Source organism: Doryrhamphus excisus, chromosome 3 (assembly GCF_030265055.1).
Source record: "Doryrhamphus excisus isolate RoL2022-K1 chromosome 3, RoL_Dexc_1.0, whole genome shotgun sequence".
NCBI classification, from domain to species: Eukaryota; Metazoa; Chordata; class Actinopteri; order Syngnathiformes; family Syngnathidae; genus Doryrhamphus; species Doryrhamphus excisus.
Window position 1 is genome coordinate 11,628,070 of NC_080468.1, and position 13,234 is coordinate 11,641,303.

At 39.0% G+C, this 13,234-nt stretch overlaps 2 protein-coding genes across 5 annotated transcripts in view; one reads left to right on the forward strand and one right to left on the reverse strand.

The window, feature by feature from the left end:
- The first annotated feature begins 99 nt into the window (after positions 1 to 99).
- LOC131125231 (protein shisa-like-2A) overlaps positions 100 to 13,234 on the forward strand; it is a 41,768-nt gene continuing 28,633 nt past the window's right edge. For 3 of the 4 annotated variants that reach the window (XM_058066569.1, XM_058066573.1, XM_058066570.1), the window contains exons 1-4: positions 100 to 201; positions 2,573 to 2,716; positions 3,705 to 3,779; positions 12,072 to 12,130. The gene's annotated coding sequence lies outside the window, so the exon portion shown is untranslated. Of the gene's footprint in view, positions 202 to 2,572; positions 2,717 to 3,530; positions 3,780 to 12,071; positions 12,131 to 13,234 lie in introns of those variants that run through there. The other variant, XM_058066571.1, reaches the window with a different exon arrangement.
- slc1a7a (solute carrier family 1 member 7a) overlaps positions 3,589 to 13,234 on the reverse strand; it is a 29,809-nt gene continuing 20,163 nt past the window's right edge. Inside the window, exons 8-11 of the mRNA XM_058066566.1 lie at positions 10,902 to 11,096; positions 8,445 to 8,579; positions 6,444 to 6,543; positions 3,589 to 4,865 (exon numbers count right to left, since the gene is read on the reverse strand). Of these exons, the coding sequence (XP_057922549.1) occupies positions 4,599 to 4,865; positions 6,444 to 6,543; positions 8,445 to 8,579; positions 10,902 to 11,096 (697 nt within the window). The 3' untranslated portion in view covers positions 3,589 to 4,598. The remainder of the gene's footprint in view (positions 4,866 to 6,443; positions 6,544 to 8,444; positions 8,580 to 10,901; positions 11,097 to 13,234) is intronic.

A 13,234-nucleotide genomic window follows, 5' to 3' on the forward strand; every position in this document is an offset into this window, starting at 1 on the left:
AACCGTGTAATTAAACCAACTTTGACAAACAAACTTTTTTTTTGTCATTATGTTTGTGTGCATTTGTGACTTGTGACTCTTACTGACTGTTCTGCACAATATATTGAGTTAATACTAATGTGTACTTTTCCTCTCTATTGAAGGACGGCAGGGGCAAGCACCTTTCCAGCTCAAGCATGCACCCCATCGCTGGAGGTTGAGGTGAGTACCGCAATGCCTCTGTTCCACACCAAAAAATCCTGAAGGAGAATGTCCACCTTTCTGGAACTTTCTGGAAGTTGTGCATCCCATTACATCTGGCATAAAAGGATCGAAAAATAACGTCATGTAAACAGTAAAATATGGTGGTGGTAGTGTGATGGTCTGGGGCTGTTTTGCTGCTTCAGGACCTGGAAGACTTTCTATGATAAATGGAACCATGAATTCTTCTGTCTACCAAAAAATCCTGAAGGAGAATGTCCACCTTTCTGGAACTTTCTGGAAGTTGTGCATCCCATTACATCTGGCATAAAAAGATCAAAAAATAACGTCATGTCAACAGTAAAATATGGTGGTGGTAGTGTGATCTGAGGCCTGAGTCTGAGGCTGTTTTGCTGCCACATGTTTTGGTAATTTTATTGTTTGATTAGCAGGAATAATATCACACGTTAAAGGAATTTCACATGTTGTTGAAAATTCTGGTGTATAATAAATGTTTCTGCAACATGCTGACAAACTGGCGAGTGCCATGATCTGAGAGGCTCATATTTGATCCTTTCATATTTAAGTATGTGGAAAAGTACGTGGAAAAGTTTGAACACCCGGCAGTAGACCGAAGAGACGCTCATGGCAGCCTTGTAGGTTTCTGTCCTGTATACAAACCAAGTGTATAGTGAGCTCTAGAGCTTTTTCTCCTGTTTGGAAGGCTCTCTTTTTGGTATTTTTAGGCTGTGCCCTACTCCCCCCCCCCCTCCCTTCCTTCTATTTTTTGGTTGAGATCCAGAGCTTTCCCTAATGGCTTATGTTTTGGCCGTCCATTCCTGTGCACCTTCTGCCAGGCCCATTGACAGAATTCCCATTTGGTGCCATATGCACACAGTCATTAGAGCAGTGCTCTCAATTATTTTCTGTCATGCACCCCCCCAAGGGAGAGAAATGCTCCCCGATTTTAAATACGAAACTGTTACTATTTATACATTTATCTGTACTATACAGACTCAACTTACAAATTAAACCAGGAAAATGCAACAAAATGGAGAGCCCATACCTGTAAGTACCCCCCAGGGGGGGACCTGCCCCACTATTTGAGAAGCACTGCATTAAGGACAGTATGCCTTCTTCATCAATCACAATAAAATAAATAAAAACAGGTGATTGAAGTTTAGACATTTGATTAAAAGAAAAAAACCCGATTCAAAGCGTGTGTTTTTTTTTAATCATACATAAAAGCTCAGGCAGTTATTCAAAGGCAACAACAACCTATGGGAAAAAACTGCCGGGTCAGTTTGCCTTGCAACACAACAAGAAACCATTATGTTACCATGGCAACCGTTCTCACAGTTCAGGCAGTGTGGAACCTTGTGTAGCATCATTAATTTGTTCCAGGATGTCCGGCTGTAACTGAAACGGACGTTGAATCAATATTTCCTCATAACAAATATTGAAAATCCAAGTAATCTGTTCCGGAAAGCCCCAAAATTTTCATTATTATTATTATAATACAATAATTTGACATACAGAAAACAATTCAAAATGCACATAAATAGATATACATGATGAATGAAATGGATAAACGAACATTCAAAGTTATGTTTACATTCATGTAGCTTTGTTTGTGTCCCAGAGACACAAAAGTGGCAGCAAGGTCAACCACCGCTCAAGAAATAACCCATGGCAAAAACGGTGGTTGATCTTGCTACCACGTCCTGTCTTGAGAACAGTTACGTTCAACGTCAAGTATCCTTAAATGTTCATTTATCCTTTTCATTTGTGGTTTATGTGCATTTAGGTTGTTTGGCGTATGTAAAACTATGTCAGTGAAAGATGAATGTTATCACGGAAAAATGAAATGGATGAGAAGAAAACTAGAAAAGTCAGAAGACACATTGCCACGAGGCTCCGGAAACTGAGATTCTATTCTGTCCTTCAATTTGTGGAATTGGAGATTAACAAACACGTAAGGGGAAGTGAAATGTATTTAACAGAGCTTTATTAGGTTGCGGAAAGGTGTTAGACTCAGTTTACCTGGGGACCATCGGAGGTAGTCTGTGTGAGGCTAGGCCGCTTCAAGTAGGGGGGTAGGGTACCTCTCGATATAGTGATTTTGCTGCATTCAGCTGGGATAGGCTCCAGCTTACCTGTGATCCTAATGAGGACAAATAGAATGGAAAATGGATGGAATTTTTGGAGCATATTTTAAGTGTTTGAGTGCTACATAATGTAAATGTCAACAGGGTTTCAGTTTAGGTGATCAAATATATATAGTAAAGGCATAGCAAAAATAAATATTTATAATAATATTCACCAAAAAGAGACTGACAATGACCACATATAATTGAACAACGTCTGTTGATTGAACAATTTCTCTTACTAGGCACATTTTGACGAATGTGGTGACTTTTTTTCCGACCATCTGTTGGTGACCTCAAGCTGAAACCAACTTGGGTTCTGCAGCAGGACAATGATCCAAAACACACCAGGAAGTCCACTTCACGCTGCGGCATGTGACCTTAAAAAGGTACTTCCAATACCTTGGTATGTACCTTTAATGTGGCTGAATGACAACAATTCTGCAAAGATTAGTGGGTCAAAATTCCAAGAGACCCAACCAGTTATTATGTTACGTAAAAACTGTGTTTAGTTGTGTTGTCATTCACTAATATTTAAATTTGTTTAATGATCTGAAACATTTAAGTGTGACAAACATGCAAAAAAAAAAAAACAACCATCAGTAGAGACTTTTTCATGCTACTGTCGTTGCTTATTCCCCATAGTAGTAGTTTCCTTGTGTGTGTTTACTTACCTGTTACAGACTGCTGATTTTGAGTCTTCATTTAAAGTAACTTTGGGAGGACATACCCGGAGTAAGACCACACAAGCAATCTCCAGAATCACCCTGCCGTTTAGTTAGGCGGTCGTTATAGAATTGCAAAAAAACAACAACAAATGGCTTCTGTACAGTACCTTTTATGACACGTTCAATGAACCTGTTGACAAGGGGGTCATAATGTTCATTCATTCATTCATTTTCTACCGCTTTTCCTCACGAGGGTCGCGGGGGGTGCTGGAGCCTATCCCAGCTGTCTTCGGGCGAGAGGCGGGGTACACCCTGGAATGTTCGCCAGCCAATCACAGGGCACATATAGACAAACAACCATTCACACTCACATTCATACCTATGGACAATTTGGAGTCACCAAAGCAGTGACAGTCACCTAGCATGTTTTTGGAATGTGGGAGGAAACCGGAGTACCCGGAGAAAACCCACGCATGCACGGGGAGAACATGCAAACTCCACACAGAGATGGCCGAGGGTGGAATTGAACCCTGGTCTCCTAGCTGTGAGGTCCGCACACTAACCACTGGACCACCGTGCAGCCTAGCGGATCATAATGTAAAGACTACAATGTTAAGGTCATGAGATGTATGTCAGTGATAACATTTGTGATGATAGATATCAATACATAATTTGCCCGATAACTATAACCTAGCTTCTTGCTTTGCAGGCGGTGTGTGTTTGAATCAAGACAGAAGGTGCTTCCCAAGCTAAATAACACGCGTGATGGCGGAGGACACAAAAGGTAAGGAATATTATCATATTTCCAGAGTCCCTGTACTTGGTCAGTACTATCTGTGTAGCAAAAATTGTGTGCGCATTTTCCAAACAGCACATCAATAATGACTTCCACTGCAAATCATTTTACAGGATGCAATAAGCGTTCATATCAGAACCGCTCTATAAAAGTCAAGAAAAGACCAAAGGTTACCCAAGATCCATTTTATCATCAATATAGCTCAACAATGTAACAATTAGACCCATGGAATTTGCATTAAACCTAGAACTAACACAATATAAATAAATATACACAGAAGAGAAGATCCTTGTAAAGAGTTCTGCAGGTTCGGAGAACGTGTCATGTAGTCGTTTATTATGTGCACACTTTACAGTCCATGGATAATTCCATTTTGCACAAGTGAAATATAAAAAAGTAAATTTAACAATATACTATTTTATACAAGTGACATGGAATATACAACTGATGCTAATGGATGTTCCAGTTTGTTTTTCTCTGTCCCCAGAGTAATAATCATTAAAAAAAATTATATAATATTTTATATTGTGCTCCTTGTGAGCTGACTCACTGTTGGAAAAATGTCAGTGAGACCCTAACGTGTACAAGCCTCGCATCTGGTACCAAATGATCCATGTTAGATATGTACAATTCACAAACACGCAATCACATGTGGGCCATTTTCAGATACTGTAAAAAAAAAAAAAAAAAGTCTGCATTCATCCACTTTGTACTCTCGGTTTTGAGAGCTGGAAGATGTGTGACATTGGCCACGTTGTAAAAAGAACATGTTGGTCCATTTTTTTTCCGGTCCAGCAGCTAACTGGGCTATACATTAGTCTCCAGGCCATTCATGTCGATGGAACAGTGGTCCTTGTCCCTGTGGCCTCGTTTGTGGTGGGAAGCGAGAGCGTGTTTCTTCTTCTCTATTGGTCGGATGCCTTCCTCGAGCTGGATCAGGCGGGCCACGTCCGGTGAGAGGTGGTCATGCTTGCTGCCCGGTGGAGGCGGCTGGTAGCAGCCGTTTTTCTGGTTCTGGTAGGTCATCATCTGCTGGATGCTGATCATGGGCTTGGTCTCGCAGATCAGAGGTACCTGGTGGAGGTCATCATATGGGAAATGACTTAAAAATGACACATAATGGAAGGTCTTACTTTTGTGTCAGCAAATGTACACAACATACAGAGGTGTGGAAAAGTCTTTGCCCCCTTCCTGATTTCTCATTTTGTCACACCGAAATCTAATAACTGGTTGGGCCACTAACTTGCAATGAGTCTCTTACAGTGCTGTGGAGGAATTTTGGCCCACTCGTTTTTGCAGAATTGTTGTCATTCAGCTACATTGGAGGCTTTTCCAGCATCAAGTACCCTTTTAAGGTCATGCCACAGCATCTCAATAGGATTCAGGTCAGGACTTGGACTAGGCCACTTGGTTTTTGTTCATCATTGTCTTGCTGAAGAACCCAAGTTGGTTTCAGCTTGAGGTCACCAACAGATGGCCGAACATTCTGCTTCAGGATTTTTGGGCAGACAGTCATCCAAGTCCTGAAGCAGCAAAACAGCCTCAGACCATCACACTACCACCACTGTATGTTACTGTTTACATGATGTTATTTTTCGATCTTTTTATGCCAGATGTAATGGGATGCACAACTTCCAGAAAGTTCCAGAAAGGTGGACATTCTCCTTCAGGATTTTTTGGTAGACAGAAGAATTAATGGTTCCATTTATCACAGAAAGTCTTCCAGGTCCTGAAGCAGCAAAACAGCCTCAGACCATCACACTACCGCCACCATATTTTACTGTTGACATGACGTTTATTTTTCGATCCTTTTATGCCAGATGTAATGGGATGCACAACTTCCAGAAAGTTCCAGAAAGGTGGACATTCTCCTTCAGGTAGACAGAAGAATTCATGGTTCCATTTATCACAGCAAGTCTTCCAGGTCCTGAAGCAGCAAAACAGCCCCAGACCATCACACTACCACCACCATATTTTACTGCTGTTATCATCATGTCTCAAGTATTTTCCCAAAGGTCTTGGGGATCATTAAGATGCTTTCTGGCAAAATTGACACAAGCCTTAATGTTCTTTTTGTTCAGTAGTGGTTTTGGTCTTGGAACTCTGCCATGCAGGCCTTTTTTGCTCAGTGTCTTTCTTATGGTGGAGTCACGAGTGAGTTCTTAGGATGTTGTTGTGGGGTCTTTTGTGACCTCTTGGATGAGTCGTTGCTGCGCTCATGGGGTCATTTTGGTTGGCCGGCCACTCCTGAGAAGGTTCACCACTGCTTCATGTTTTTGCCATTTGTGGATAATGACTCTCACTGTGGTTTGCTGGAGTCCCAAAGCTTCAGAAATGGCTTTATAACCTTTTCCAGACTGAATTACTTTCTTTCTATGTTGTCGTTGACTAATACTAGAATTTGTTTTTTTGAAAAACATCAGGAAGGGGGAAAACACGATTTCATAATTTTTTTTTCATATATGCAACTTCCCTTCACATTTTGGCCATTTTCATTTGTCCCTGCAAGGCTCACTTCTTCCTTTACACTGACATAACCATGCCGTGTGATGATAAAATGAATCAAATCAATAAAATCTGTCATCTATTTAAAAATTATTCAGAGAAAAGATGCAAATGAGTTGTGACACAAAGAAAGTTGCAAACTCTCACCTGTTCGCCTTCTTTAATAAAATCTTTTCTGCAGATATGCGCCATGATTCCCGTGGCCAGAGCATCACCCATTACATTGACCATGGTCCTGAATCGATCCCTGTATGACAAAAAAAACAAAAACAAATAGACATAAAGATGTATTTTTAAAAAAGCACACTTGTCAAAGAACTGCATTATTCCAGCCTTCCCTCATTCATGAACAAGACCCACAGATAATTGAACTCCTCCTCGGACAACACCTTGTTCCCGACCCAAAAATGGAGAAATCCAGCCTTTTTGGGTTGAGAACCATTGCCTCATTTTTGTAGGTGCTGAGTCTCATCTCAGAAGCATCACACTCAACTGTAAACACATCAGATCCACCAGCCCTAGTCCTATTCCAACACATCCAATAGGACTAGGATGCAACCTCCTTCACAACCCTGCCCCCCTTCTTGAAAACGGAGTAACACAGACCAAAGACATGGATGGACAAATGTTCAAATTACAGCAAAAAAGCCTGAAGATATTAGAAATATTTTAGTTACAATAATAATAATAATAGTTACAAGTGGGGCTTGTGTTATATTTAGTGTAATAATTTGTGGCCAAATTATTAATATTGTCCAAAAACAAATAGAATACTACTTACATCATGGGTATCCTGACTTTTTCCATCACTTTGATATTTTGTAAAGCAACACACTCAGATATGCTAAGACGTTATATGTATATATTTCAAGAAAATAAATACACCTCAGCTTTGTGATATAGGTGAAAAAGCCTATTATTGGCATTAACTTCACTCTTTGATCATTTTTTAAATTTTTTGTTTTCGGAAATATTAAATAATACCATAATTTTTTGTAATATTCTGACTTTATTCCCATAGTATAATTTTTTATTTTTTATTTTTAAATAATATATTTTTCCTTGAATATTCCTTTATATTATTTTTGTTTATTCTTGTGCAATTGTGACTTTGTTTTCCTTGTTATAATACGACTTTTGTCTCCTAATATTTTGACTTTATTCTGGTAAAACTCAGTTTTTCATTTTTATTTTTACCATTATTACCATTTACTAATTATTATTATTAAATTTTCCGCAACTTAATTTTCCAAAGATTGCAACTTTATTCCTTGTTTTTTGTTTTTTTTTCATAATATACGACTTGAAAAAAACTTTTTTTCTTTTAATATTTCAACTTTAGTATTTCAACTAAAATGACTATTTTCCTCATAATAATTATAATAAGTATTATTAATAATTTTCTATTGCTGTAATATTTTCAATTTTTTATATTGTGGTCATAGTTATTGTTGCCACAGGCAAATAAAAAAAATATCCTTGATCATCCCCGACTTATGTGCACATGTCAGAAGTCTATGTAGTCGTGCTTAGCTACGACTTAGCTATTTTTTTGCCCTCTTTTCGCCCATTATGTCTCACAAGCGAAACAGCATTCTCTTTTTTTTCATTGTAGTGCATCAACGGAAGGAAAGTTGGACATCGTAAAATGCTCAGAAAATGGCGACATACCGACCAACATTGGCGTTGGCAACCATTATCATCAAAAAAGCCACTTTGGCCCGTTTCCACCAAGTTAAAAACCCGCATGGAGCCACAAAACCTCAATTGAAGGTCTATAGTTTCCTTATAAGTGTATTGTATTGTTCCTTTTCTGTGATAAGCCGGTTGCCAACCTGGCAGTCAGTCATGCTTCTAAGCCTTCTCCACTGATTTTGCAACACTCACAATAATAGTGATGTGAGCACCACTTTCCATGTCAATTTTCTTGCCATTGACGCAACACTTTGAAAGGCTCAAGACGACGTCACACAAGACAGGGCAGTGCCTACACAAAAGCATAGCCGGTTGAAAGGACCGGCTCCTAAGAAATGGACAGTGATAACTAAGCAGCGTCTTCATTTCACTTCATGTCTCCCTCACTTGCAACGCCCCTTTTAGCGTGCAATAATAATACATCAAGGGTGAAACAGGTGAACTCTTACTTACAAAGCCCAGTCAACAGCGATTATGAGAGTGATGTCATCGGTCGGCAGGCCCACAGAGGTCAGCACGATCACCATGGTAACAAGTCCAGCTTGTGGGATTCCAGCTGCACCGATACTGGCTGCAGTGGCAGTGATACTGAAAAAGAAGATTATAGTTGGAGATACTGTATTTTCGGGTAAAGGTTTAGTTTACATCAAGGTACATTTTCAAAAGGAGCTTTGGTGAGCCCGTTTAAGGTTACTTCACTTATTTGTGAAGCTCTGGATGCTGAGGAATCAGCACAGCACACGCTGTACCGCAACTGTACTAATAATTCATGTCATTTTCTACCACTTAGTCTGCTCACCGTGCGCTGCAGAGTATTCTGATCAATTCTAATCTTTTCCTATTTTCGTCATTTCATAATTGTTTTCACTCAGAGTCATGTTTTTTCTATATAAAGTAAGTACTTACTCATAAGTAAGTACTATTAATGGTAATGGTAATAATTTAATTTCATTTGAACATGCGTCAGATTACAATTGAATGCATCACATAATCAGTTCACAGTTCCACATGTCCAAAATGAGTAGGAAGAAGCTAAGCTTATTAAATCCTACCCCTCCATCTGGTACTTTTACAATCAGTAACTGTTACATTTGTTCACTTCCTGCTTTCCTAATATAGTTTAAGGTTTTTATTTTATTTCATTATGTTTTATTATGTTTTACTTGACTTGACTTGACTTTTCTTTACTAGGCAAGGTATACATAGCCGTTGCCATCGCCCCTCTAGAAAGTGAAAACTAAGCTTGTGTGCCTGGAACATGAAAGTAATGGTTATGGTTTTATTTAATTTGAACATGCATCAGATTACAATTGAATGCATCACATAATCAGTTCACAGTTCCACATGTCCAAAAGGAGTAGGAAGAAGCAAAGCTTATTAAATCCTACCCCTCCATCTGGTACTTTTACAATCAGTAACTGTTACATTTGTTCACTTCCTGCTTTCCTAATATAGTTTAAGGATTTTATTTTATTATATTTTATTTCATTATGTTTTATTATGTTTACTTTACTTTACTTTACTTAATCAGTTCACCATTCCACATGTCCAAAAGGAGTAGGAAGAAGCAAAGCTTATTAAATCCTACCCCTTCATCTGGTACTTTTACAATCCGTAACTGTTACATTTGTTCACTTCCTGCTTTCCTAATGTAGTTTAAGTATTTTATTTTATTTTATTATATTTTATTTCATTATGTTTACTTGACTTGACTTGACTTTACTTTCATAATCAGTTCACAGTTCCACATGTCCAAAAGGAGTAGGAAGAAGCAAAGCTTATTAAATCCTACTCCTCCATCTGGTACTTTTACAATCAGTAACTGTTACATTTGCTCACTTCCTGCTTTCCTAATATAATTTAAGTTTTTATTGTTATTTTTTTTCCTTTATTTTTGTCATGTACCGAAGTATGAGGTGATATGACCATCCAATGACATAATGGGTACCATAGTAAGTGTCAATATAGTGATATGTATAGCACATCATGACTGATTCAAGACTCTTCATCCTTGTATTTAGCAAACATTAATGCCATTCAAGTTTTCTAAATTGCAGATGTAGGTGGGTGACATAAAAAATCTCTCCGAAGGCACGTTTTAAAAACATTTTTCTTGAAAATGTATGCTTTAAACAAATATATCGGGAAAAAAAGACCAATTTAGGGTAAACAATGTACTGTATCTGTAGGCAAATTGTTTGTGCTCTGAACATTGATGCCACATGACGAATGGGGCCAAATGAGGCAGCTCCGTGGTCGGCAGCCAAACAGCACAGGATGCCGAGAGGGGGACAAAATTATTATAACTCTGGCGTGACAAGGGAGACGAGTCATACAGGTCATATGGGTTTTACTGCCAAAGGATTATGAGGAAATGGGCACAGCCTGAAGCTATGGGTACTTCATGGTCTACTTCATGTTATCATCGCATGGCAACATACAGCATTTGTTGATCGGAGGGGTCGCACTGTCCTAGACCTGTGCGGACTTGTGTACTGATTCCAAAGGTGTCCGGCGACAGGTGCACCGGGAGATGGAGCACGGCTGTTTGTGTGAGCAGCTGTGTTGCTGTGGCTTCCAGACTGATTTGGCAGAAGTCCGCTCAGACTAAGAAGCTCACATGAGGCATAATCCGTGTCATATTTACATATATGTGTATTGAGCAAATCCCATATTTTTGCATTAATTTACAAGAAAGAACACATTTTTGCAACATATTGGTGCTGGATGCATAAATATGCCCACACAAAGTCTAAATATTAACGTTCACAATGGAAAAAAGAGCCAGAATTAGATATTGACTTTCTTCCAAATGGCAACCATCATTATTTATTGCGCAACTAAAGTGACTTTCAAGCGCAAAAATGTCACTTGGTTATAATTCCGATTTCAACTAAATACTCCGCTTACCTAATTGTGATGATTTGCCCGAAGTCCAGCTCGTAGTTATTGACCTGGGCAATAAAGATGGCCGCCACTGCCTCGTAGAGTGCGGTACCGTCCATATTGATGGTGGCCCCCACAGGCAACACAAATCGGATGATGCGTCTGTCGATGTGGTTGTTTTCCAGGAGGCACTTGAAGGTGATAGGCAGAGTGGCGGAGCTGAAACAGAAAGGGAGATATACATTTGATTTATCATGGTAACATTGTTCCTCCATTGGTAGTCTAGTCATGGAAGTAGTAGTCATTGAAAATGACCCATATATTTAGTTACAGCGCTGGACGAGAAAAAGATTGAGGAAAAATCCCAGAATGCAAATAGGCAAGGTATACATAGCCGTTGCCACCGCCCCTCTAGAAAGTGAAAACTAAGATTGTGTGCCTGGAACATGAAAGTAACGGTAATGGTTTTATTTCATTTGAACGTGCATCAGATTACAATTGAATGCATCACATAATCAGTTCACAGTTCCACATGTCCAAAAGGAGTAGGAAGAAGCAAAGCTTATTAAATCCTACCCCTCCATCTGGTACTTTTACAATCACTAACTGGTACATTTGTTCACTTCCTGCTTTCCATAATACAGTTTTTTTTTTTTTAATAATGTACCTCGTACTGAAGTACGCGGTGATATGACCATCCAATGACATAATGTTTACCATAGTAAGTGTCAATATAGTGATATGTATAGCACATCATGACTGGTTCAAGACTCTTCATCCTTGTATTTAGCAAACATCAACTGCTTGTATTGTTTCTTGAATTGGCTCATCGTTGTGCATTGTTTAAGTTCCTTACTCAATTCATTCCATAGTTTGATTCCACAAGCTGAAATGAGAGAGACGTATTGGATGACATTTTTAGGTAATTGGTTATTTTTAGCCTCATGCATTATTTTAGCTGTTTGAAGATGAACTATATGAACAAGTTTAAGTATTTGTGATTTTAGAAAGTGAGAGTCAAGATGGTGACGAATGAGAACGATGCAGGAATGGTGCGTCTCCCAGTAATTTTCCATGAGACGTATCAAAATTTTGTACAACTCTGATTGTGCTATGTGAGTGTGTGTGTGTGTTATTACACCAACAATGCACTGAGCTATTATTTAATAATTCTGATCTGTGTCTGGGCTTTAGGTGTCAGTGGCGTTTGCCTGGGAGAGTCAGCCCAAGAGAGAAGAAAAGGCTGCATCGAGGTGAGGAGTGTGTCTTGATGTAAAGCTTTTTTAATGAATCAGCTGATCTGAAGCTTATTGTTTTGATTAATCCAGGGTCCAAATCACTATGAACCACACACAAATAGTCGGTGGTTTAGTCTACCATATACCAGAAAGAGGCAAAAATGTTAAAACTGATAATATAATACATTTGCTTTCATGGATGATTAAGGAAATTCAAAATATTCACATTTGAGAGGTTGAATTCAGAGCATAATGACATTTTTAAATAAAAAAAAAAAAGATTAATCGGCTGCATGGTGTTCAAGTGGTTAGCACGCAGACCTCACAGCTAGGAAACCAGGGTTGAATTCCACCCTCGGCCACCTCTGTGTGGAGTTTCGAAAACATTTCTTGTAAGCACTGATTTACATTGCATTGAGTGATTAGCGTGCAGGCCTCGCAGCTAGGAAACCTGAGTTCAATTCCACCCTTGTGTGGGTTTTGTCCGGGTACTCCGGTTTCCTCCCACATTCCAAAAACATGCTAGGTTAATTGGCGACTCCAAATTGTCCATAGGTATAAATGTGAGTGTGAATGGTTGTTTGTCTATATGTGCCCTGTAATTGGCTGGCGACCAGTCCAGGGTGTACCCCGCCTCTCGCCCAAAGACAGCTGGGATAGGCTCCAGAAAAAGTGGTAGAAAATGAATGAAAATGATAAATCAAATCCAAAAATAGTTGTCGATTAATTGCAGAATCGATTAGTCATCGATTAATTCTTATACAATCAAGCAAACAAATGCTAACGTAAAACATAACGTAAAAAAACATAAATGCAAATGTAACAAATGAGCTTTTATTTTCAGTCCCCACTGAAGTCCCAGGTGTCAAATGAACTACCCGACGCTGTTTAAAAGCTACTCCGCTCCACTCCACGCGCAGATGTGAGCATATTTTAATGGTACTCGAACGCCAGAGAGTCCCTTTTGAGAGGTTTAAATGCATGGTTTAACACAGGGCAAGGGTCATAATCAATGTAGCCTATATCACACATTGAATCAATTCAAGGTTAAAGTATTTTTCACTCCTAATTTCCCTCACAATACAACACGAGGGCACCATTATGTACTCTCCTCAACCA